General features: G+C 41.0%; 1 protein-coding gene across 2 annotated transcripts in view; it reads left to right on the top strand.

The window, feature by feature from the left end:
- The window catches only part of CHKA (choline kinase alpha), a 50649-nt gene extending 26214 nt beyond the window's left edge, over positions 1 to 24435 (top strand). Inside the window, exons 4-13 of one of the 2 annotated variants that reach the window (XM_040328916.1) lie at positions 1474 to 1500; positions 1776 to 1889; positions 5903 to 6036; positions 7603 to 7707; positions 9111 to 9169; positions 10543 to 10630; positions 13385 to 13493; positions 15802 to 15908; positions 17388 to 17469; positions 20848 to 24435. In XM_040328916.1, the coding sequence (XP_040184850.1) occupies positions 1474 to 1500; positions 1776 to 1889; positions 5903 to 6036; positions 7603 to 7707; positions 9111 to 9169; positions 10543 to 10630; positions 13385 to 13493; positions 15802 to 15908; positions 17388 to 17469; positions 20848 to 20907 (885 nt within the window). In that variant the 3' untranslated portion in view covers positions 20908 to 24435. The remainder of the gene's footprint in view (positions 1 to 1473; positions 1501 to 1775; positions 1890 to 5902; positions 6037 to 7602; positions 7708 to 9110; positions 9170 to 10542; positions 10631 to 13384; positions 13494 to 15801; positions 15909 to 17387; positions 17470 to 20847) is intronic. The other variant, XM_040328917.1, reaches the window with a different exon arrangement.
- The last annotated feature ends 209 nt before the right edge of the window (positions 24436 to 24644 follow it).

Below are 24644 nucleotides of genomic sequence, written 5' to 3'. Positions count from 1 at the left end.
CCAAAAGGTAAAACCAGACAGGCTGCTTTTGATGATTTCTCTTAAATCAGGCATGTCCAAAGTCTGGCCCGCGGGCCAATTGCGGCCCGGGTTCTGGTTTAATGTGGCCCCCCTGGTAATTTGGATATATATCTTTTGTGGCCCCCAGGGCCACAAAAGATATTTATATACTCTATTTATCAGTGCTGCCTCGGAGGGGACAGGAAAGGGGGTGGGACAAGTGCCATCAGATTACATACAGGAGAATCTCCTGTTTACTCAGCGGTGTCTGTAATAGGAAGTCCCGTCTCCTAGGCTGCCATTGGACAACTGTTTTGTTCATCATAGGAGGCGGGACTTTGTATTAAAGAGTCCACCATATAAACAGGAGATTCTCCTGTATGTAATCTGTTTAGTGCTCGTCCCGCCCCCTTCCCTGCCCCCCCCCCCCTTTGATCAGGCTGCACTGATGGCAATGGTGAGGCTGCTTTTTTGGGCACTGACCCTTATTTTGCATCACAGTTCTTAATTTCAAATTTTATTTTTTCCTGAAACTTCCCTCTTAAAGTGAAGGTGTGTGTTATACGCCAATAAATATGGTATATCCAAATAACACGCCCAAGCTCATCTCTTTATCACACACAGCCACAAAGGCTGGAGAATTCTTGTTGGGCAGTGTATTAGTGCTCGAACACACTTAGACCGAATTTAAATGGTACAAAGAATTTTAGGCAAAATGGTCGGCTCTCACACATGTTCACTTGATCAAATCTGGCCCTCTTTGAAAAAAGTTTGGACACTCCTGTCTTAAATCTTTATCACTCTACAGATTGGTTCTGTATGAATACCTTTACCCTCTGTACACACAGATGTATATTTGTATCTGCATTTTACCTTCAACTTCCAGAGTCTTAGGCCCCATACACACGATAGAATTTATCCGCGAATACGGTTCAGCGGACCGTATCCGCGGATAAATCCTCTCTAAGATTTCAGAGGATTTCTATGCGATGGCGTGTACACACCATCGCATTGAAATCCGCGCTGAAATCCTCTGCCGATGACGTGTCGCGCCGTCGCCGCTATTATGACGCGGCGACGGACGCGACGCTGTCATATAAGGAATTCCACGCATGCGTCTATTCATTACGGCGCGTGCGGGGAATCCCTTTGGACGGATGGATCCGGTAAGTCTGTACAGACGAGCGGATCCATCCGTTGGAATGGATTCCAGCAGATAGATATTCTGTGCATGTCGACAAATATTTATCTGCTGGAAATCCATTCCAGGGGAGATTTATCTGCGGATAAATATCCGTTGGCGTGTACACACCATAGGATCTATCCGCAGAAACCCATTTGATGGGATTTATCTGCGGATAGATTCTATGGTGTGTATGGGGCCTTAATGTACAGACTATTCAAGGGTTATTTCTAGACTGTGTGTATATGCTGAGTATACAGTGTTGATTAGAGAATATCCTTTATCTCCAGGTAACCTCTCTGCAAGCTATAAGAAGGGTAAATACCTCCTGCATCATTAATCTGACTTGTCTGCTATTGTTCTTTAATGGGCTGCTCTGTTGCTGTCTGGATTAAGATAAGCAGACTAGATGCTTCATTGACTTAGTCTACTGTCTGCATGCAGTTAACCTGATACATCGGTGACTTTACTTTAACCTGGTTTACAGCTAAAGCATGTGGCCTTTTAGTCATGAGGCTGTAAAATCCTTTTTCCATGTTGCTGGTAATGTTGTTTATCAGTATAATTCCATTGTCGAATTTCTTCTTCACAGGGTGCTGCAGCCATGGTAATGGAGAGTGTCATGTTCGCAATCTTGGCAGAGAGATCCCTTGGTCCTAAGCTGTATGGGATCTTGCCACAAGGACGTCTTGAAGAATTCATTCCAGTAAGCAGGGACCAAATTTTTGGGGTCTTGTATTGTATGAATCAGCAATATGAAGTAGTGGAATGCCTGATTATGTAAATTCCATTGGCTTCTTAATCACCCTCTTGGTTTTTACTGAACAAATGCCAAAAACTGGCTGAATAAGAACATTTTGGTTTCAGGATTGGAATCTTTATTCTGGGCAATTAAATGCCAATTGTCTGACACCACTTTGCTTCATTGTGTCTCAAATAAACCCACTTAGTAGTGGACATATTTTAAGTCCTGCTAAATATATGAAGTGATATTTCCTTTGTTAGGATCAATAGACTTTAACTAAATCTCTAGGTAGATACAAAGATAAATGTATAAAGAAAAAGAACAATGTTTAAAGTGGATGTAAACCACAATGTAGAGAATAAGATTTCGTATAATCTGTGCCCAGTCTTGCCACACAGAGTTAATCCAGCTCTGAGCAATCCTCCTTTATTGTTCAGTGAAAATTAACAGACTTCCAGATAAAAAACCTGTCTAAATAAAAAGTCCTTTCCGTCCCCTTGCTTCGAGTGACATACATTACCTCTCACAATGAACTGTGGATCACCCCCCATATTGTGATAAACATCCAGGAATGTGCATGTGTCCAAGCTAGTGCACAAGATATGTAAAAACCCTGTCACTCGAAGCAAGGGGATGGAAAGGACTTTTTATTTAGACAGGTTTTTATCTGGAAGTCGGTTAATTTTCACTTAACAATAAAAGTGGATTGCTCAGAGCTGTATTAACTATGTGTGGCAAGACTGGGCACAGATGATATGAAATCTTATTCTCTACATTGTGACATAAAAAAAATGCAATTTTTTGGGTTTACATCCACTTTAAACTACACTGACACTTGTTTTATTTGACCTGATGTATCAGATTTTAAAGCGGGGGTTCTGCGGGACATCGTTTTTTTGCTGTGCATCTATGGGTTTTCGGTTTGTCAAGCTTGTACTCACGTGTCTTATGTTTCTGTTCCCCCGCACTGTGAATCGGCCGTAAATAATACTTTATAAAAATTCCTCCTGGAATGTTCCATCTTGCTTGTGGGCATTGTGAAGCCCACAAGCAAATACTTCCTGGAAGCGGTGAATGCTGTGACGTGACTTGCTTCTTGAGTCATGTGAGATGTGAAATCCCGCAAGATTTCGTCGGTCGGCTTTATGAATTGTCTCCTGGAAAGCACAACACTGTACTCCCAGGAGACATTGCGATCAACTCCCAGCAAACACTGGGAAAGAGAGGAGACACGCCCACTCCCGCAGGAGGGAGACCAGAAAGTGTCTCTTGAAAACAGATTCACGGTATTTGAATGAACTATACATTTTTTATTAGCCAAATGTTCATATACATATTGAGCTGGTCTCGGTAAACTGTATTTAATATTTAGGGTGAACCTCCGCTTTAAGGAAATATATGATGTGTTGACCATAGAGCCCACCAGATGCTACATCTCGCCTTCCCAGTTACTAGTTATGAAATGGGGGATGTTCTCTGCTTTTGGCAACACCTACACTTTTTATCCAAGTTAAATCATACAGATGATTGGCTACAAACACTGACATATCATTGCACTGATATACTGCTCATATACGATTGACTAGAATGAGTTGGCTGTAATTATGATGTATTGATGCAAAAAATAGATGCTAAAACTAGAAGAAATAAGAGTACTGTTCCTATAATTCAACAAATTAGCTTTCTGGTTCCTGTTTATTGGCCGCAGGTACAGTAAGTGATAAAGATGCTATTTTGTGAGTCTAAAAGAATAAACATTAAAGCATAAATATGCCCAATAATACAATTGCAATATATTGCAACTTAACAGTCCTTAGATCAGTGGGGGTTATCCACAAAGCCTTGGCGCAACGTAACTTTTCTGATTTAAGTTACTCCGCCGCAAAATTCCAAAGTTAGGTGCCGATCCACAAAGCACTTACCTGGAATTTTGCGGCGCTGTAACTTAAATCCGTCCGGCGCAAGGCGTTCCTATTCAAATGGGCGAGTCCCATTTAAATTAGGCGCGCTCCCGCGCCGGACGTACTGCGCATGCTCCGTCGGGTAAATTACCCGACGTGCATTGCGCTAACTGACGTCGCTCCGACGTCATTTGCTTAGACGTTACCGTAAATGGCGTCCAGCGCCATTCACGGACGTCTTACGCAAACGACGTAGAATTTAAAATTCGACGCGGGAACGACGGCCATACTTAACATGGCTTAGGACCACTAGGGCTTAGCCCTAGTTTTACGCGGCGGAACTCGACGTAAACGACGTAGATTTAGAGCGACGGGCCCGTCGGAGCGTTCGTGGATCGCCGTAACTGGTCATTTGCATATTCTACGCCGGCCTCAATGGCCTCGCCACCTAGCGGCCGGCCTAGAATTGCATCCTTAAGATCCGACAGTGTAATTCAATTACACATGTCGGATCTTCGTCCTAACTATGGGAAACTGAGTCTGTGGATCAGTTCCATAGTTAGGACCAGGGATACGACGGCGTAACAGCAGTTACGCCGCCGTATCTCTTTTGAGGATCTGGCCCAGTGTTTTTAACCTTTTTTCAGTCAAGGCACCCTTTAAAATTATGGACAGTCTCAAGGTACCCTACTCCAAAATATAAAAAAAATAGGTTTACATAATGCAGCAACATCCAGACGTAGGACACCCAAAGTAGTGCACTGGTCCAAATCATTTGGAGGGATTATGGTGTGGGGTTGTTTTTCAGGGGTTGGGTTTGGACCCTTTGTTCCAGTAAAGGAAACTCCTAAGTCATCAACATACCAAGAAATTTTGGACAATTTCATTCTCCCAACTTTGTGGGAACAGTTTGGGGATGGCCCCTTCCTGTTCCAACATGACTGGGCACCAGTGCACAGAGCAAGGTCCGTAAGGACATGGATGAGCGGGTTTGGGGTGGAGGTGCTTGACTGACCTACACAGTCTTGACCAGGCTCAACCTAAAAGAACACCTTTGGGATGAATTGGAGCAGAGACTAAGGACCAGGCCTTCAGGTCCACATCAGTGCCTGACCTCACAAATGCACTTCTGGAAGAATGGTCAAACACTCCCATAGAGACAGTCCTAAACCTTGTGGACAGCCTTCCCAGAAGAGTTTAAGCTGTTCTTGCTGCAATGGGTGGGCCAACTCAATATTGAACCCTACGGACTAAGACTGGGATGCCATTAAGGTTCATGTGCGTGTAAAGGCAGGCGTCACAATACTTTTGGTAGTATAGTGCATATGGACTGGAAAGTTGCAGTAAAATGTTTGTGTGTCTGTGTCTGTCTGTGTGTCTCTCTCTCTCTCTCTCTCTGTGTCTCTGTGTGTGTGTGTGTGTGTGTGTGTGTGTGTGTGTGTGTGTGTGTGTATATGTGTGTGTGTGTATATGTCAGTGATAAGCATTCAGAAGCTCTAGCTTCAAAAGCTTTTAGTTTCTCAAGTTTTTGTCTTTACTACATGCAAGCAGTTTAACCAGTTTAAACTTTCTTAACATTTTCCCCTAAAGAAATAAAAAATTACCATGGGAAGAAAAGATTGTGTATGTATTAGAAAATCAGTATAAGCAGAAAGTGCAGTATAAAAAGTAGTAGGATACCTAAAACTATAAAGACCTAGATTTGAGATTCGGCATGCGATTTGACATGTCAAATAACTGGCAATGGCAGCGTCTGAATCGGTGCGATGCTGACTTTGTGGCGCCACAGCAATTTTCCAAAAGTAGTTCCTGTACTACTTTTAGCGACTTCCCAGGTGATTTGAATAGACATCTGTGCATGAACCCGCACAGATATATGCCAAATCACCCCCGAAGTTGGACTGCATTGCTGGTTTTAAATTGTGCAAGTTCGGCTGAACTTGCGCGATTTCTAACCCGCATCAGTGTGAACCTGGGCTTAATGTTTGCCCCTAAATATAAGTATGAACAACAACGCTAAAAACAATTAAGCCTTATAACATTTTAGCAATAACCGTTTCCTCCTTTTTATAGAGTCGAAAGCTTGAGACCGATGAGTTAGGTTTGCCAGAGATATCTGCTGAAATAGCTGAGAAAATGGCTCGATTTCATGGAATGAGCATGCCGTTCAACAAGGAACCCAAGTGGCTCTTTGGGACAATGGACAAGTAGGTTGATTTTTCTCTTTTCTATTTCTTATCTTGTTTTCTATTATTTTAATAGATTGTTTTTTTTCTTGCATTTATTTGATTTCTGTGTTGATGTAATTATTTTGTACATTTTTTGGTTCATCCGCACAAGCAATTTATAAATAACCTTATTGTAGACATTTTTTCCATCTGTGTTTTATTCCAGACCACCACAATGCTCCTGCACCTCAAAATATTTTTTTCAAATTCTTTGAGAAAATTTGAGCATACTGCTCCCGTTTTTCAAAAGGCAATGGTATTGCATTGTGGGAGGTGGGATGAGCCTATGTTCAGGAGAAAATAGTATGTGGTTTCTGGTAGGTCAGAAGAGCTGAAGCTGAAGCTGAAACCCCTAAAATAATTGTCAGGTCTCGAGGAACCCTTTACGAAAGTTAATTTATAAGGAGTAAATGGCAAAAATGCCTATTACATTAGTCGTCAGTAGGAAAAATACTCTCTTTATAGGGCGTTCAGTTGGCCATTATTAGACGGCTAAAAAAAAAAATCACTGGTATAATGGTGTTGGCTTTGCCAAGTGCCATTGGTCCTACAGTTATGCAGGCACCATTAAATGGGAATATAGTGATAAACACAAAAGTACCCTCCGGTTCGTATTAGGTGCAACACCTGGTGCTCCACATAGGAAATCAGGGCACATATATCCTCTTACCAGATCATTAGACCTATCAAGGTCTGTATTCACATCAGTGAGCTTTACCCCTCACACTAGGTATAGGCAAACCTCTGTTTTTCAGCCTCCTTGTGGATACCAAAGATGGAAGTCACCACAGACAAATATCCTTAAGAAATCCTTGGACCTGGTCATACAGCATACCAATGAGAAGAGAATAACTCATTGCACAGCGTCCACTAACAGCATAGGAGTTTAATAAAATGATCTACTTACAGCAGCAAAGTTAAAACAGGCATTGGAAAAACAAACATTCGCCCCCCACCCTCTACAGGCGTCAAAACGCCACCGCTATTTTTTTGCCTTGCCTGACGTTTCATCTGAATAGACGACTTCTGTTTTTTTTGTTTTTTTGGTTTCTGAACACTAAACTAATCAATTAACTTTAAAGAATTTTAATTTATTAAATAGCACTATTTGTGCCGATTCTTGCACCACTTTTATGACCGCACAACATTTTTTTTTTTTACCATCAGTCAGCCAGAGTTCAAGGAAGCCCTAGCAACTGCTGGAGGAATCCTAGATTTCCACAGAACCCTGGTTGAGAATGGCTGCCTTAAAGTGTCTGTGCATATATATGCAGCCTGCCTTACACCATTTTTTTCTTGATAAAACCGATTTTGTATTAGAGCAGGATCACAGTTAGTGGGTCTCCTTAATTCAATAGCTTTCATTAGCAGTAGGGATACAAGCTCTCTTCTGTGGTATGTACTTTGGCAAAGTAGGAATGTATAGGTAGTGGTCAACCCATAAACTTTTAACATGGAGGACAGTTTTACCAGTTTTGAGTTTATTCACATAACGTACAGTGAATTTAGCATAGTATGCTCATTTACTTCACTCTTTTCCTTTAGGTACTTAAAGCAAGTGTTGAAAATCAAATTCACTAGAGAAACTCATATCAGAAAACTCAATAAGTTTTTAAGCTACAATCTTCCCAAAGAAATGGACACCCTGAGGTAAGGCCTGTTTTGATACTTGACTCGTATGTTACAGATTTTTATAAATAGCATTTAAAAGTCATGCAGTCCTGTAGATCTGTTAAATTCCAGGCAAAGAGATAAAGAGGGACACAGCTAGAGCAATTCTTATGTTTGCATTCACATATAATGGACCATTTTTCAAACAGAGCATTATCATGGACAGCACTGTGTAGGCTTGAAAATGTACCCCTGGGTTCCAAACTCTGCTTTTTGTTTCTTGGCAATTGGCCTCACAGCAAATATTTTATATCTTCCCACTTTTGCACCTCATCCCTAATGCATTCACGGCCCACATTCCATTCACTTCACAAGCCTGTCAACAGCTAAGCAAGTCGCAATACAGACTTTCTGTTGAAATGAATAGAGAGCAGTCTGTATGGAAGTTTTGAAGAGTTACTGTAAGGAAACAGGCAGGCAATGCAGTAATGATTTTACAGGAAGCTGCTTTAGTGGGAAGTATATTTCAAAATCACTGAGTCAGGGGGATAAACCCTAATGCCGCGTACACACGATCATTTTTGGGCATGAAAAAAAACTACGTTTTTAAAAACGTACCGTATTTATCGGCGTTTTTAAAAACGTAGTTTTTTTTCATGCCCAAAAATGATCGCGTTATACCGCGATAAATGCGGTAATTTAAAATGATCGTATGTGGGCTTCACATCGTTTTTCGGCTTCTGAAAAACAACACCAAAAAAATTCGAACATGCTGCATTTTTTTAACGTTGTTTTTTAAAATTTTGTTTTTCGGGTTGTAAAAAATGATCATGTGTGGGCTAAAATGATGTTTTAAACCCGCGCATGCCCAGAAGCGAGTTATGAGACGGGAGCGCTCGTTCTGGTAAAACTACCATCCATAATGGAGTAAGCACATTCATCACGCTGTTACAGACAGAAAAGCGCGAATCGTCTTTTACTAACACGGAATCAGCTAAAAGCAGCCCAAAGGCGAATAGAACTTCCCCCTTCAGAATGCCGTCGTACGCGTTGTACGCCACCGCGCTTTGTTCATCATTTTTCAAAAGCGATAGTGTGTGGGCAACATCGTTTTTAATGATGAAGTTGGAAAAACGTCGTTTTTTGGACATGCTGAAAAACGTTGTTTTTTTTTATGCCGAAAAACGATCGTGTGTACGCGGCATAACAAGAGTAAATGCACCAAAACTGCACATGTCATTTAGGTCTGTCTGTTAGAAATAATGTTTATTGTATCATTAGTTATGCTGAAAGGAAAATATTTTGTGCATATATGGTGTTACTTTGTGGAATACGTGAAAATGTCAATGTTGTAATGGATAAATATCCCTTAGAATATGCTCAGCATAATTGTGCTTTCCTAAATCAGTCTTCAATGTTCTTCCTTTTTTATATTTTTGTAGGTCTTTGCTGGAATCAACCCCATCACCGGTTGTATTCTGTCACAATGACTGCCAGGAAGGTAAGACTAAAGCTGGCCATACATTGATTATAAAAAAAAAAAAAAAAGAGCTAATTCCCCCATCCACAAATTCGATGTGCTGTGCTTTTGTGTTCTGACGGCGGCGAGACTTCCTTGTTGCTAGAACACACTGTTCAATGCTGCAGGCTATGGCACTAATCGTTCTGAGAAAAAAAACAGACAGGCTGGTTGTACAGATGTCAATCGGTAGATCGATTTCTGTACAACCAGCCTGCCAATACCTGGTTCAAAATTTGTCTGGTTCCTGCTGAACCAGCCAAATTTCCATCCACGTATGGCCACCCTTAAAGGGTTTGTAAAGGAAAAGATTTTTTTATCTTAATAGCTTCCTTTACCTTAATGCAGTGCTGTTTTCATGTCCTCATTGTTCGTTTTTGCTCTCAAGTTGCTGTAATTCTTCTCTGATCTCCACACTTCCTGGTTGTCTGTTTCCTGATGACCACAGTACTGGGAGCTTTCTCTCTGTGGTCCCTAACTTCAAGGAGGTGTGATTACTGTGTGTCTAGTTTCTAGTTTCGTTTTCCAAACCATCACTGCTCTATGGCTCTGTGGCTCTGTAAGGCAGAGAGGCAGGAAACAACATGCAAAAACGAAACTAGGAACTACAGGTACATTATATGATTGATTTTTATCTATTTTTAATCGTTTTTAAAAGGAATCAGTTAACTATTATGTCTCTATACCCTGTAAACAGTCATTTCAGCAAAAAAAATTTTTTTTATTTACAACCCCTTTAAGCTTTGCTGCTGGCATTGAAATGTATTGGGCTGGGTTCACACATGTCCGACTGTGGTTTGCAGTCTGGAGTCTGGTGCATTCAGGGGTTTCGGTTTCGGTGCGATTCAGGGGCAGTTTTTTCCCTGAATTTGCACTTAAACCGGACCCAAAAATGCGCAGGGCCCTTTTGCAAACCGCACTGCAGTCGCCGTTCACATTTGATGCGGTTAAAAACGCATCCAAATTCGCATATATGTGAACCTAGCCTCAATGTGGGAGATCTAATGAATGCAGCATGGCACAGTGGTAGTCTTGATTTTTGCAGCATTGTCTACTTACAGCCACTAATTCACCAACAAATCTCTCACAAAATCAAGGAGTGGAGTACATTAATGCTCATTCAAAGTGCAAGAAAATCAAATAAGCTTTTCTGGGGAAAGTTGGATTTTCTGTTGAAGTCCACAGATAATCCAACAAGCCTTTCTGATTGCTACAATGCAACAATCAGTGCTTATATATTTACCTTTGTACTATTGACTGTGAAACTTCAACTTTGCTAACTAAGACTTCACAATCCAATGTCATTGTTCATTTTGACCTACTGAGGAATTACTTTGCCTTGCTTGACCTTGCAGGTAACGTCCTATTACTGGAAGGAAGAGAGAATTCTGAAAAACAGAAGCTAATGCTTATAGACTTTGAATACAGCAGCTACAATTACAGGTAAGATATCACATAATGTCTGCGTTGGGTAGCTCCTTTAACCACTTCAGATCCCGCCCATAGTCAAATGACGTCCTATCCTGGGTGGACATCATATGACGTCCTGGGCTTCCCGGCCATCTAGGGGGCGCCCGCGGCATCGCTCGGGACCCATTGCACGTGCCTGGCGGCCGCGATGTCCGCCGAGCACCCGCGATTGCCCGCAATCACGGCAGGACCGTGGATCTGTGTGTGTAAACACAGATTCACGTCTTGTCAGAGGTGAGGAGACCGATGTGTGTTTCCAGTACAGAGGAACACAGATCAGTCTCCTCCCCTTGTGAGTCCCCTCCCCCTACAGTTAGAAGCACTCCCTAGGGAACATATTTAACCTCTTCAGCGACCCCTTCCCTGGCAGTCATATTTACACAGTAATCGGTGCAGTTTTATAGCACTAATCGCTGTATAAATGTGAATGGTCCCAAAAATGTGTCAAAAGTGTCAGATATGTCCGTCGCAATGTCACGGTCACCAAAAAATTGCATATCGCCGCCATTACTAGTAAAAACAAAATGCAATAAATCTATCCCCTATTTTGTAGACTCTAGGAAAACCGGCCGTGTGTAGGGGGAAAAAGCTGCCAAGCAGGTTCTCGGCGGTAAAAAGTCCACCGGGAATCCTGTACGTGTGTACAGGGCATAAGAGTTTTATGGACTGTTTTGGCCAACAATATTAACATTCATTGCTTATTGTATAATAAGACAATGACAGCATTTCACAGCAGAAGAGACTACTGTTGGCAGGCTCATATATACTGTATGCTCTGCAAGGCACACTTTAAACCAAAGAGCTAAAATATAATATGTTACAGCTTACCAGTTCTTTAGATGTCTTGGCTATATTAGTGCTCTTATTTATTTTTTTAGACGTCATTCTGCTTTCACCTGGTAATTCTGCCAGTAACACACTTCCTGTCTTAGGGTGACAACATTCATTCAGTGTATTAGATTCATGAAGGAGCAGTGATTTTCAACTAAAGACAAGAGGTGTTGGGATGCAGAAAGCCACATCTTTCATCAACCCCATAGAATAGGGTGGTGGCCTAGAGTTTGAATTGGCCACAGATGCACAGTAATTGTCAGCTCACTGGATTTCTAGCAGGATCAATAGATATTTTTGCACTCTTCAAGCGCATATATCAACTCTTGCAAATCTATACTGAACAGAAGATAAGTGTTTTGGCTTACATACACTTCAACTTCAAATAACATTTAGGCAATGTGACTGTGCCCTAAGAAATAACACAAACTATATATATATATATATATATATATATATATATATATATATATATATATATATATATATATATATATATATATATATATATATATATACTATATTGTCAAAAGTATTGGGACACCTGCCTTTACACGCACATGAACTTTATTGGCACCCCAGTCTTAGTCCGTAGGATTCAATATTGAGTTGGCCCACCCATTGCAGCTATAATCGCTTCAACTCTTCTGGGAAGGGTGTCCACAAGGTTTAGGAGTGTGTCTATGGGAATGTTTGACCAATTTTCCAGAAGCACTTGTGAGGTCAGTTATTGATGTTGGAGGAGAAGGCCTAGCTCATAGACTTTGCTCTAATTCATCCCAAAGATATTCTATCAGGTTGAGTTCAGACCAGTCAAGTTCCTCCACCCCAAACTTGCTCATCCATGTCTTTATGGACCTTGCTTTGTGCAGTGGTGCCCAGTCATGTTGGAACAGGAAGGGGCAATCCCCAAATTGTTCCCACAAAGTTGGGAGCATGAAGTTGTCCAAAATGTCTTGGTATGCTGACGCCTTAAGAGTTCCCTTCACTAGTACGAAGGGGCCAAGCCCAACCCTTGAAAAACAACCCCACCATAATCCCCCGCCATCAAATTATTTGGACCAGTGCACAAAGCAAGGTCCATAACCTCAGCCCTATGGAACACATTTGGGATAAATTAGAGCGGAGACTGCGAGCCAGGCCTCATTCAACATCAATACCTGACCTCACAAATGGTAATGATTACGCACAAGATGTTTGTATGAAACGCATCTACGTGACTTCGTGTTGGTGTCTTTGGTGTTAACAATAAAAGGCAATCGGAATTCCAGGATGTGTAGCCATTTCTTTTCTTACAAGTTTCCCACAAAGGCAAGCCGGGGCTGGCACTCTACGAGACATTCCACCTCAGGTTATCATCATACACCTGGAGCAGCGGCTCTTTTTCTTTGTATATGCGCTTCTAGAAGAATTCCCATAGACACACTCCTAAACCTTGTGGACAGCCTTCCCAGATGAGTTGAAGCCGCTATAGCTGCAAAGGGTCGGTCAACTCGATATTGAACACTACAGACTAAGACTGGGATACCATTAACGTTCATATGCATGTAAAGGCAGGCGTTCCAATACTTTTGACAATATAATGTATATTACTTTGCAGCACACAAAGAACCATTCACATCAGTTTCTAATGATGATGAGGTTAAAGGTAGGCTCTGCTGTAAGCCACTTAGTTTTATGATCATCTGTTGTGTAGCATAGAGCCTGCTATACGCAGATCAGATTACAGATATGCACGTTTGTCATCTTGAAAGGATTATAAACTGTTAACATGCTGGGTCAGCAGGTTTTTGCAGCTGTTGATTTGTCATCGCAGTTAATGTCTATGGACACAACCTCAATTCTAAAACTGTATTTATACTTTTGTTGCCACTTAACATGATTCTCTTCCTCCAGGGGTTTTGATATCGGTAATCACTTCTGTGAATGGATGTATGATTACACTTATGAAAAGTTTCCGTTCTTCAAAGCCAATTTCTCGAATTATCCCTCAAAGAAACAACAGGTATTGGCTTAATTTATTATGAGAGTTCTGTAAATAACTTCACCTAGCTTAGCTGAGATTAGTTTTTTATAATTTTGTTTTATTTTTTCAACTTTTTTCCAAGCCATAATCTCCTTATTTGGGAAAATATTCTAAAAGGCCCGTACACCCGATCGGAATTTCCGATGGAAAAAGTCCAAAAGACTGACTTTTTCCATCGGAAATTCCGACCGCGTGTATGCCCATCTGAGTTTTTCCATCAGATATTCAGAGGAATTCCATCAAGAGTTTAGATAGAGAACATGTTACTCTGATGGAATTCCGTCGGAATTCCGATGTGAGTTTGGCCGGACAAAAGTCAGATCGCGCGTACTTGGCATTAGCCGCACAGTTGTCCCTTTTCATGAGCTCAGACCACTGATGTCATTAACAGGGTGATATTTAACCACTTCCGGACCGCCCACCATTGTTTTACGTCGCTACTTTAATGAGAAATACTGCAGCTAACTACCATAACCTCGGTATCCTCTTCAAGAGCAGGCGGTCCGCTTCAAGATAAAAGTGGTCTCTGCAGCAGATTCGCCGCGGAGATCAGTTTTATCAGTGGTGGGAGAGGGCCCATTCTGTTGCTCTCTGGTGCACTCCGCCGCTTACCGGAGCCGTCGGTAACGGCGGAGGTGATCGGATCCTCTTCCTAGCCTGACATGGGGATGAGTCAGGGCAAGATGGCCCCTACCCGTCTCCATTTGATTGCAGGGCGAAAGCGACATCAAAGAGTCACTTCTGCCCAATGCTCTTAAAAGGCCATTTATTTTTAGTGTAAATATGAGATCTGAGGTCTTTTTCACCCCAGATCTCATATTTAAGAGGTCCTGTCATGTGCTTTTTCTATTACAAGGGATGTTTACAATTACATTCCTTATAATAGGAATAAAAGTGACCCAAATGTATTTTATTTTTAAAGCAGTGTCAAAATAAAAAATTTGAAGTAAAATAAGAAGAAAACTTTTTTTTTTTTAATGAGCCCCGTCCCAACGAGCTCGCGTGCAGAAGCGAACGAATACGTGACAGAGCCTGCATATGAAAACGATGTTCTAACCACACATGTGAGGTATCGTCGCGATCATTAGAGCGAGAGCAATAATTCTAGCCCTGGACCTCCTCTGTAACTCAAAACATGCAACCCGTACAAATTTTTAAACGTTGCCTATGGAGATTTTAAGGGTAAAAGTTTGTCGCCAGTCAACAAGCAGGCGCAACTTTGAAGCGTGACATGTTGGGTATCAATTTACTCGATGTAACATTATCTTTCACAATATAAAAAAAAAATTGGGCAAACTTTACTGTTTTCTTCTTTTTTTCATTTGAAATTTAATTTTTTCCCAAAAAAGTGCACTTGTAAGACCGCTGTGCAAATACGGTGTGACAAAAAGTATTGCAATGATCGCCATTTTATTCTCTAGGGTGTTAGAAAAAATATAGAATGTTTGGGGTTCTAAGTAAGTTTCTAGCAAAAAAAAAAAAATGTTTTTAACTTGTAGACAGCAAATCTCAGAAAGAGGCTTTGTCCTTAAAGCGGTGTTTCACCCTGCAGAACAACTTTTTAGCATAAAACTAGGCATAGTAGCGCGAGCTACAGTATGCCTGTCTTAATTTTTTTATCCCCGTACTCACTGTGTAATCGTACATAGAAGATTCCGACTGCCCGCGGGGAATGGGTGTTCCTTTCAAGAGGGAGGGTGATTGACGGCCGGCTCTGGCACGTCACGCTCCCCGAAGACAGCCGGAGTAGGTCTCGGCTCTTCACGGCGCCTGCGCACAGACTATGCGCAGGCGCCGTGAAGAGCCAAGCCTATTTCGGCTATTTCCGGAGAAGCGTGACGCGCCAGAGCCGGCCGTCAATCACCTTCCGTCTGGATTGGTACGCCCATTCCCCGTGGGCAGTCGGAATCTTCTATGTACGATTACACAGTGAGTACGGGGATAAAAAAATTAAGACAGGCATACTGTAGCTCGCGCTTTTTTTTCTTTTTTTTGTATAGGGTGAACCCCCGCTTTAAGTGGTTAATTATTTGGAAGTTGAATTTTTGGTCAAATCGGGTGAAATATTTTGTCTATATTGAGCCCTGGTGCTCGGCCAAGTGGGTCTACAGCTGTTGCATGAAAATCCCAGTCAATCTGCAGCCTGTGTAACATGGCATGGTGACAGCTGCAAGTCTAACAGTTCTCTTAAAATACATTTATATTAGCAGCTGATGGCTCTTTTGTGTGTCTGAATATTACCAGAGTTCAGTGTCTGACAGCCGTTTGGTGTTCTTCTGTCTTTCAGCTTCACTTCATTTCCAGCTACATGGCAGAGTTTCAGCCAGGGTTAGAGAACCTGAGCAATGAAGAAAAAAGTCAAATTGAGAATGAAATGTTAATTGAAGTTAACAGGTTAGTGAAGGACTTTATAGTTCATCAGCCAGCCAACTGATCCAAAGAAAACAAATGGATTCCCCCATCCTCATTCAAGGTGGTTGAAGCAATACTCCACGTTTTGTCATACTACTCTGACAGTAGGACTCCTCCACTGCCAGAATACACTGATCAGCGTCGAAGTTGATTACTTGGTCAGCTCCTCTCGAATGGGAACTGCCATTGTCAGATCGAAATTCCCACTGAACTTGCTAAATTTCGATCCAGCTATGGCCAACTTAAGGCCGGGTTCACACCTATGCAAATCAGAATGCGGCTTAAAACGCAACCAATTCGCCTGTCATTAGAAAATACATTCATTTTAATGAGGCTGGTTCACATATGTGCGATGCATTCGCACTGCGCATTGCCCCAAAAAACGTGTGCGTTTTCTAGGCATTGCGGTGCGAATTGTCTGCACATTATCTTCTATGGGAATGCATCTGATTCGCAAATGTGTTCCGTGCTCACTACACTACCCCCCCTCCCCCTCCCAGGTCAGCAAATCCACAGCTGCAATGCACAGGAACCGCTGAACAGCTCTGTTATCTCTTTGCAGAGATAACAGAGATGGAATTCGCACCGCACAAGTGTGAATCCGGCCTAAATTTGTTTTTCAAGAGTGCAATAGTTCACTCATGTACTAAGATACAGCTGCAGCTCCCTAGGTCCATTCAGACACAAAGCTGCGGTTCGGCCCTGCTCCCTCTCTCTCCTGATTGGCTAACTGACTTTGAAAGCATCGGAAGCCAAAGACACCGCTGCTGTGTCTCAGCCAATCAGGATGGAGAGTCCCAGACTTCCGAGGGACTCTTTGACCTCACTGGATAGAGATGGGGCTCAGGTAAGTATTAGGGAGTCTGAGGGGGGAGGCTGCTACACACAGAAGGCTTTTAATCTTAATGCACAGAATGCATTAAGATAAAAAAAATGAATTTACAACCCCTTTAAGTACACAAGGCCTTCTAGGGTAAGAGGATTTTCTTCCCCTGAAACAAAATGGTCATAGTTGGCTGTTTTTATTTTTTGTCTTCCTTTGGGCCAAAACTTCTGGAGTTTGAGAAGTTAACTTGATGGACATATTTTAAACCCTTAAATAACTGTGTAATTGTATAGTAACATAAGTAGTTTAAAACTAAACTCCAGGCAAACCTCTAAAAACGATTTGGCCTCCAGTGCATCCTTCAGCAGAAGCAGCTGAATTGCTGATGTATTGCAGTGTCCTCACTACATGAGCTAGTGCATATTATTTCAAGAAGTCTGGCTAAAGAGAAATGTAAGACATTGATTAAGCGTAAAGATTTTTACAGATCAAGAATAAAATCACCATTTAATTTTCCTCATGTTTTTGGTGGAATTTTTATTTCATGGGCATCTTTAACACCGCAGCAAATGATAGTAGAAAGTGCTTTCCTATAATCTGCTAACTTCGTTATTTTGCTTCTGCTTCTAACTTAGGTTTGCCCTTGCATCACATTTATTTTGGGGCCTCTGGTCTATTATACAAGCAAAAATCTCTTCAATTGAATTTGGTTATATGGTGAGTAATACTTTATTAAATTAGTGTCGAAGCATGCACTGTCTTGGATGTGATGTCAGCAGCCCCAGTGGACTTGGAGCTGTCACTCAATGAAACTCTATAGCAGGGGTCGGGAACCTTTTTGGCTAAGAGAGCCATGAACGCCACATATTTTAAATGTAATGCAGTGAGAGCCATACAATATATGTTTAAAACAATAATATCCACATATCTCCCCCCACTGTAATATCCACATCTCCCCCCACTGTAATATCCACATCTCCCCCCACTGTAATATCCACATCTCCCCCCACTGTAATATCCACATCTCCCCCCACTGTAATATCCACATCTCCCCCCACTGTAATATCCACATCCCCCCCCCACTGTAATATCCACATCCCCCCCCCACTGTAATATCCACATCCCCCCCCACTGTAATATCCACATCCCCCCCCCCCCCACTGTAATATCCACATCCCCCCCCCCACTGTAATATCCACATCCCCCCCCACTGTAATATCCACATCCCCCCCCCCCACTGTAATATCCACATCCCCCCCCCCACTGTAATATCCACATCCCCCCCCCACTGTAATATCCACATCCCCCCCCCACTGTAATATCCACATCCCCCCACTGTAATATCCACATCTCCCCCCACTGTAATATCCACATCTCCCCCCACTGTAATATCCACATCTCCCCCCACTGTAGAATCCACATCTCCCCCACAGTAATATCCACATCTCTCCCACTGTATATATGATTGTCTGCTTGCTTATCACTACACAAGCAGGCAGATCCATGAGCAGTTGAGGCGTGATGACGTCAGCGCGCCGCTCACCTAGGCCACCAAGATGGCCGCCGCTCCGGTTGCTAGGCCGAAGCCGCGGCCTTTCCTATGGGCTTAATCCGTGGATCGGCACACCACACGATCCGCGGATTGAGAGGCGAGAGCCAGATGCAGCCATCAAAAGAGCCACAGGTTCCTAACCCCTGCTCTATAGTATTATTTTTTCCCTCCTTTCTAGAAGATACATATAGAAAATGTTTATGGGAGGAGGGTGAGGGGGTGAAGATGCTAGGCCAGCACAGACAAACACTCCTAGAAGAGGGGGGCCTACATTCAAGGAGAGAAAAAGCTGTGCTAGGGAATGGACTCTTCCCTAAGAAGTTTTTATTTTATTTAGCAAGTTCAAAGGTAACTTGCAAGAGAATATAAAATAGTTTATGGAAAGGAGTTTTGTAAGTTGGTGACAGGGTCTCTCAATGGGATAGACATCATTGTGTGTTTTTATTTTTTTTAAGTTCTGTATAATACCAACCATTTTCAGGAGTGTAGGTAGATGTATCTCTCGTGGGCTACTGTCAACATTTGGTTTTGACTAAAAAGCGACCAATTGGCAATCCAAAATCTTCCAAAACAATGTCCAGTTTCATCACAGAGAGAAATAAAATAAATAATGGGTACAGCAAGGCTTTCAGACATGAATGGGAAGCCTGTACCTACTGTCGAACAAATTAAGTACTCTTTAGAGGAAATTGCCATATATTCTTAGTGACTCAAAGTATTAAAACTAACCCAGACAACAAGGATAACTTGCTACAAATTTTTGGCAATGTTGAACTGTAAGACCTCGTACACACGACCGTTTTCCTCGAATCCATCAAGAAACTTGGTGGCAGAGCTTTTTTGCTGAGGAAAACAGTCGTGTGTACGTATTTCATCGAGGAAACTGTCGAGGAACTCGACCAGGAAAAAAGAGAACAAGTTCTCTTTTTCCTCGACGGGAGTCTCACTTTCCTCGTTGTGTTCCTCGTCGGGCTGGTTTTCGATGAGAAACACGATCGTGTGTATGCTAAGAAACCCGCGCATGCTCAGAATAAAGTATGAGACGGGAGCGCACCTTCGGTAAAAGTAGCGTTTGTAATGGAGATAACACATCTTTCACGCTGTAACAGACTGAAAAGTGCAAATCGTCTCTTACCAAACTTTTACTTAACACACAGTAACATGAGATTAGCAAAAGCAGCCCCAAGGGTTGTGCCAGTGGAATCGAACTTCCCCTGCTATTGTATGTGTTGTACGTCACCGCGTTTGAGAACAAGGAGATTTTGTCTTGACCGTGTGTACGCAAAGCAAGCTTGTCGAGTTCCTTTGACAAGCCTAACAAGGAACTCGTCGAGGAAAACGATGTGTCTTTTCCGACAAGTTCCTCGGTCGTGTGTACGAGGCCTGAGTCTTGTTAACTTGCTGCACATTTTCACTGGCAATTGTACACCTGGAGAGCACTTGAAGCACAAATTCTAGTTGACACTTTTCCAACTTGTAGCAAAAGTTGTATGGAAAGTCTCCAGCAAGAGCAGCTCTGCAAGTCACAGTGAACACTTGTATTGGGATGACTATTGCACAACATATTTAAACCAGAATTTGCAGAAGACTTTAAGATTGTTTGCAAAGGAAGTTGATCTGGAGTCATGCAATGCAGACTTGATGCAATTGTGCAACAAACTTGCGAAGCCTTGCAAGTCTATCAATAGCTTAGCAAGTCATTTTCAAACTTGTAGCTCAGTTGCTTGCTATCTGGAATTGGATCACCACAACATCCAGTTAATGAGTATTTTCAGAGGTCAGCTTTGGTAGCCCCTAACACACAGTATACTCTCAGTATTTCTGCAAGTTAGGTGTCTTTGCTAACAGGTGTATGCCCAGATAACAAGGATAACTTGCCACAAATTTGTGGCAGTGTTCAATTGTAAGTCTGTTAACTTTTTGCATATTCTCACTGGCAATTTGTACAATTTGGAGAGCACTTGAAGCACAAGTTCTAGTTGACACTTTTCCAATTTGTAGCAAATTTGCATGGCAAGTCTCTAGCAAGAGCAAAGTTGCAGTTGTGAGTATACAGCAAGAGCTCTGCAAGTCTACAGCATGGAAATTCATCCACAGTGACCCCTGTGGTGGGATGACTATTACACAACATAACCGAACCAGAACTTCCGGCTTGACTTGCAGAATGTTTGCAAAGAAAGCTGATCTGGAGTGATACAATGTGGACTTACTGCAATTGTGCATTTAACTTCTTAACACTGGCAAGTCTAGCATTAGCTTAGCAAGTAATTTTCACACTTGAAGCACAATTGCTTGCTATCTGGGTAACTACATCTTGTGTTGTGCTATAGCACTTGTAATGTATTACTTTTCAGAGTGGGCATGGTGAGGAAGATGAGTGTTTGTACTATTATTCGTAAATCAAACAAATAAAGCAGAGTAGTACCAGGGATAGAGGTAATATCTTTAAATGCAACACATACTAAGACGGGATACAGGGAATGTTGAAGTGGTCATCTTACACATGTATTGTTTGAGTAATCATTTTACATGATTTTTTAAAGGACTATGCTACGGCAAGATTTGATGCCTACTTCCTGCAGAAGAAGAAGCTTGGTCTTTAATTCCATTCTGCATGGACACCTGTCTGGATGTTCTCCCATCTCTATTGTTACTGCTGTTAATATCTTAGCTATGAGGGGACTTTATCGGTGTCTGAACTATGCATTGTGTTTAGCAACCAGTTGGGACTCTCCCTTTCATTCTTCCTATGCAGTTCAGAAAATTAAAAAGGTTCTGGTTGCTCTGCTCAGCAAAGTTCTTCTTTCAAACACTTTTTCTAATGTTCTTTAGGACATTTCTTGTAAGATTGAATGTAATATAACTGTGAATGTTTACAGAGTTTAGTTTCTGCAATGATGGAGTAAAGTAATTTTCTTTTGTGTCAAAACTGTACAGATACCTCCATTCCGTGGAGATCACCATTTTGCTATTGGAGCAGATATGAGAATGCAACCTATTTATATTGAAAACTGCAATATTTGGTGAATACTTAACCAAACGCTACATTAAAAAAACAAAACATTTTAATTTATGGGGAGAGCAGCTGTGCTCTTATCCAATCAGAGAGATTTATGTTGTCCAATTTATTATTACTTAGGGTAAGGGAAAAGTTCTCTAACCATTAATATTTAATTGTTCTGATACCTCTCTAGTGATTGATAACGTTGTATGGCTTTTATGCTGCATTTTGCAAATGCTTCATGCACACAAAGTTATGTTTAATTAGGAACGATACATTTAGAAAGTGTGTTTATCTTATTGGAGGTGATCACTTCTCCGTAGAGTGCCACACTGTGCCGGTATAGTGCTTTTTTTATTGTTTTCTTTTTTGTACACTGGAGTACTTCTATCGGAGAAACTCCTGTTTTGTTGGAAAAAAATCCTCCAGGTCAACAATTTACATAGGAAAGACTTTAGCATGCATTGTGCAATCTTTATTGAGTTATGGCCAAACTATTGCAATCATTGATAACAGAGTGTGGGAAATTCTGCCAAATATGATCACATGCAAATTGCTAGTGTTAACTCATTTTTGATATGAGCTTATCAAATAGATGGGCTATGTGTTCTCATAATTGTAAACCAGTTCAAAATAATTTGCAGCCCTGATCTAAAACCAAGTTGGTAATGTGAAGTGGTTTATTATTGTAATTGTAAATATTGTATAATGTTTTTTAAAGGCGTAATATGAATTTAAGTATGGTTTACTGATTTGGGCTTTTACACTTAGAGAGTTTTTACTCAAATTCCAGTAAGCGGAATAACTAGTTAACACATACAGTTTCTTTTTTATTACAATAGACCGATGTTGAGCAAGGCTTCAAATGTATTTCACTTCAAATGCAATTTCAATAAGGTAATGCCCAAACTGACATACATGTTTGCAGTGTTAGGGGAGAAATTTATAGTTGAGTTTTTATATTTAACCAAAGGCACTTAGGCTGAACACTACGGCACAAAGGAAAGGTGCCATTGCCTAGCAGCAACCAGCCACATTTTCATACATTTCATTGCAAGAAAAAAGTGCAATATCCATGCAAATGCAACACGGTTGCAGTAATTTTTTTATGTATAATACGCAATTGACATTCTGTGAAGTAGAGACAATGTTATTCTTGTATATATTGCACTGGCCTGGATTTACATTTTGTTTATAGCTTTGCTACCCTTTCTGATCTGATTCAGCTATTTGTTACCCACTTCAATATTTCAGTTCTTGTATTCCCAGCCATGAAAGTTGAACACCAGGACTTGCTTAGCCTATTGCTCAATTTAACAGCCAGTTAAGTAAAACTGTAAGCATGTGAAAAGGAATTCAACCCTGACACTGCTGAGTTATTGGGGTCATGGTCTTGTGTCAGGACATGTATGGCATTACATCCTAAGGCTACATAAAAGATTACATTTTAGTACACTAGTCTAGTTTGTATTGATCCTAGAGTTGGCTTAAATGAAGCTTTTTTTTTAGGATGGTAGTTCCTAGCCCATGGCCAATATTTTATTTGGATTTATTTCTTTAGCAGCATAAACTTTATGCAATATGATACCTTTAGCCATTATCCATCCATTTTGCTTTCTAAAAACGCTAAGTTGCGAGATGCTCGCAGAATATATGTATCTTTGAGTATGTATTCAACCCACAGTGCAAGCTGTATGTGTACAAGGAAAATAGGACATCTGGGAGATGTGTACTTGATTTATTAAAAGCAATATATATTGCTGTATCAAATTTGTCTAACAAATGCTGGCAGATCAAGTACATTAAGAGATCCAGTATCTGCCAGTCATTTAATTGCTAAACGCTCTTGACTATTGGAGGCTTCTTGCTGCATTTTAGATGATTTTTCTGACAGATTATTGCTTTTATGTGTCAGTACCTGGGCAGAAAAGACTAGTAGAACTCTTACAAAAGCTTGATGGCCTTTTTTTTTTACTGCCCCCACAACTGCAGGTGTAAACCAGCCCTTGGTGTGACTGACATCTTCTCTACAGATGCCATGTTTGCATTACTCTGTTGCAAATGATGCCATTGTCAACAAGAGGCTAATCTTGTATTGTAATTAAAAATGTCAATTGTTGGTAAAGCGTAACTTCACTCTCTCAAGCAACATTGACTATTTTTAATCTTTATGCTGCTGGCATTAGTAAATGAATAGGAAAGTATATCATAATTGCTTGTTAAATTTTTTTTTTTTTTACATTTCTTCAGTTACTTCCTGGTTTTCATGCCTAGGCAAATTATGTCATGCATCCCAGGAGTCTTCAGGATGAGAGGAGGGGCTTTCTCAGCCAAGCACAGCCTCTCCTCCTTGCATGCCTGGGCTAATGGTAGATGGATTCCAGGAAGTAAAGGCTACATGAATAATCTGCCCTTACTCAAGATGGCCACAGCCAGAAATGCTAGGGGGTGTTTTTCAAAGTGACTTCTCAGCAAAAGAACGGAGACATGGATGGGCGAGTTTGCTTTGAATATTAAAAATGAATTAAATAGCATTTTTGGTTTGTGGTGCTCAGATGACGTGTTGGTCCTCTTTAAGCAGCTGTGATCTTTATTTATTTAGCACTGTATTACATTTTACACGCGTTATAATTTTTCTCGTAAGCAACATTTAAAATACATTTTCTTTTGATAACATTTTCACTGTGCATCTGTAGTAACCATTTGTAGTATATGCTATCATAAATGCTTTTGAGGCAAACCTAAATATTTCTCCTGTTATTTCATAAGCACTAGAAGGAAAAACCAGTGTTAAACGGTTTACTTCACTGCCTAATGGGAGATGGAGATTACTTAAGAAAAGATGTTATACTGTGATTTGCAATAAGATCACTGCCATGGTTTGTGCTATGCTGGACCTGACACAAGTTAGGTTGGTATGCAGTATATCAGTATTACATGGCCCGGGCAAAGTATCCTTCTTTTCTTGTATGTGTATATAAAATAATGGAAACAATATTTGTAAGCTCATTATTCTTTGCTTGATAATCATTTTATAATGAATCTTGTAGTGGGTTTTTATGATCTAATTACACTAATACTGTGTATTAATATTAACTAAGTGAACTAAATGGAAAATGTGTGTAATATCCTCTATAGAGATATTAAACACAATTCAGGAATAGTATTAACAGTGTGACTCCAATTTACCATTATCAGTGATTGTAAAAGGATATATTGCAAACATTGCCTCTGCGTAGAATGATTTGTGCATTCGCTAGTCAGAGTGTATAGGCTTTGCGTAAAATTAAAATTTATGTCTGCACAGAATTGAGTCATGTAGTAGGCTTGGCCCCTGCT

The sequence above is a fragment of the Rana temporaria genome, chromosome 11, assembly GCF_905171775.1.
Source record: "Rana temporaria chromosome 11, aRanTem1.1, whole genome shotgun sequence".
Lineage (NCBI taxonomy): Eukaryota > Metazoa > Chordata > Amphibia > Anura > Ranidae > Rana > Rana temporaria.
Note: the sequence above shows the minus strand (reverse complement) of the source record. Positions and strands in the feature narration are given on the sequence as shown.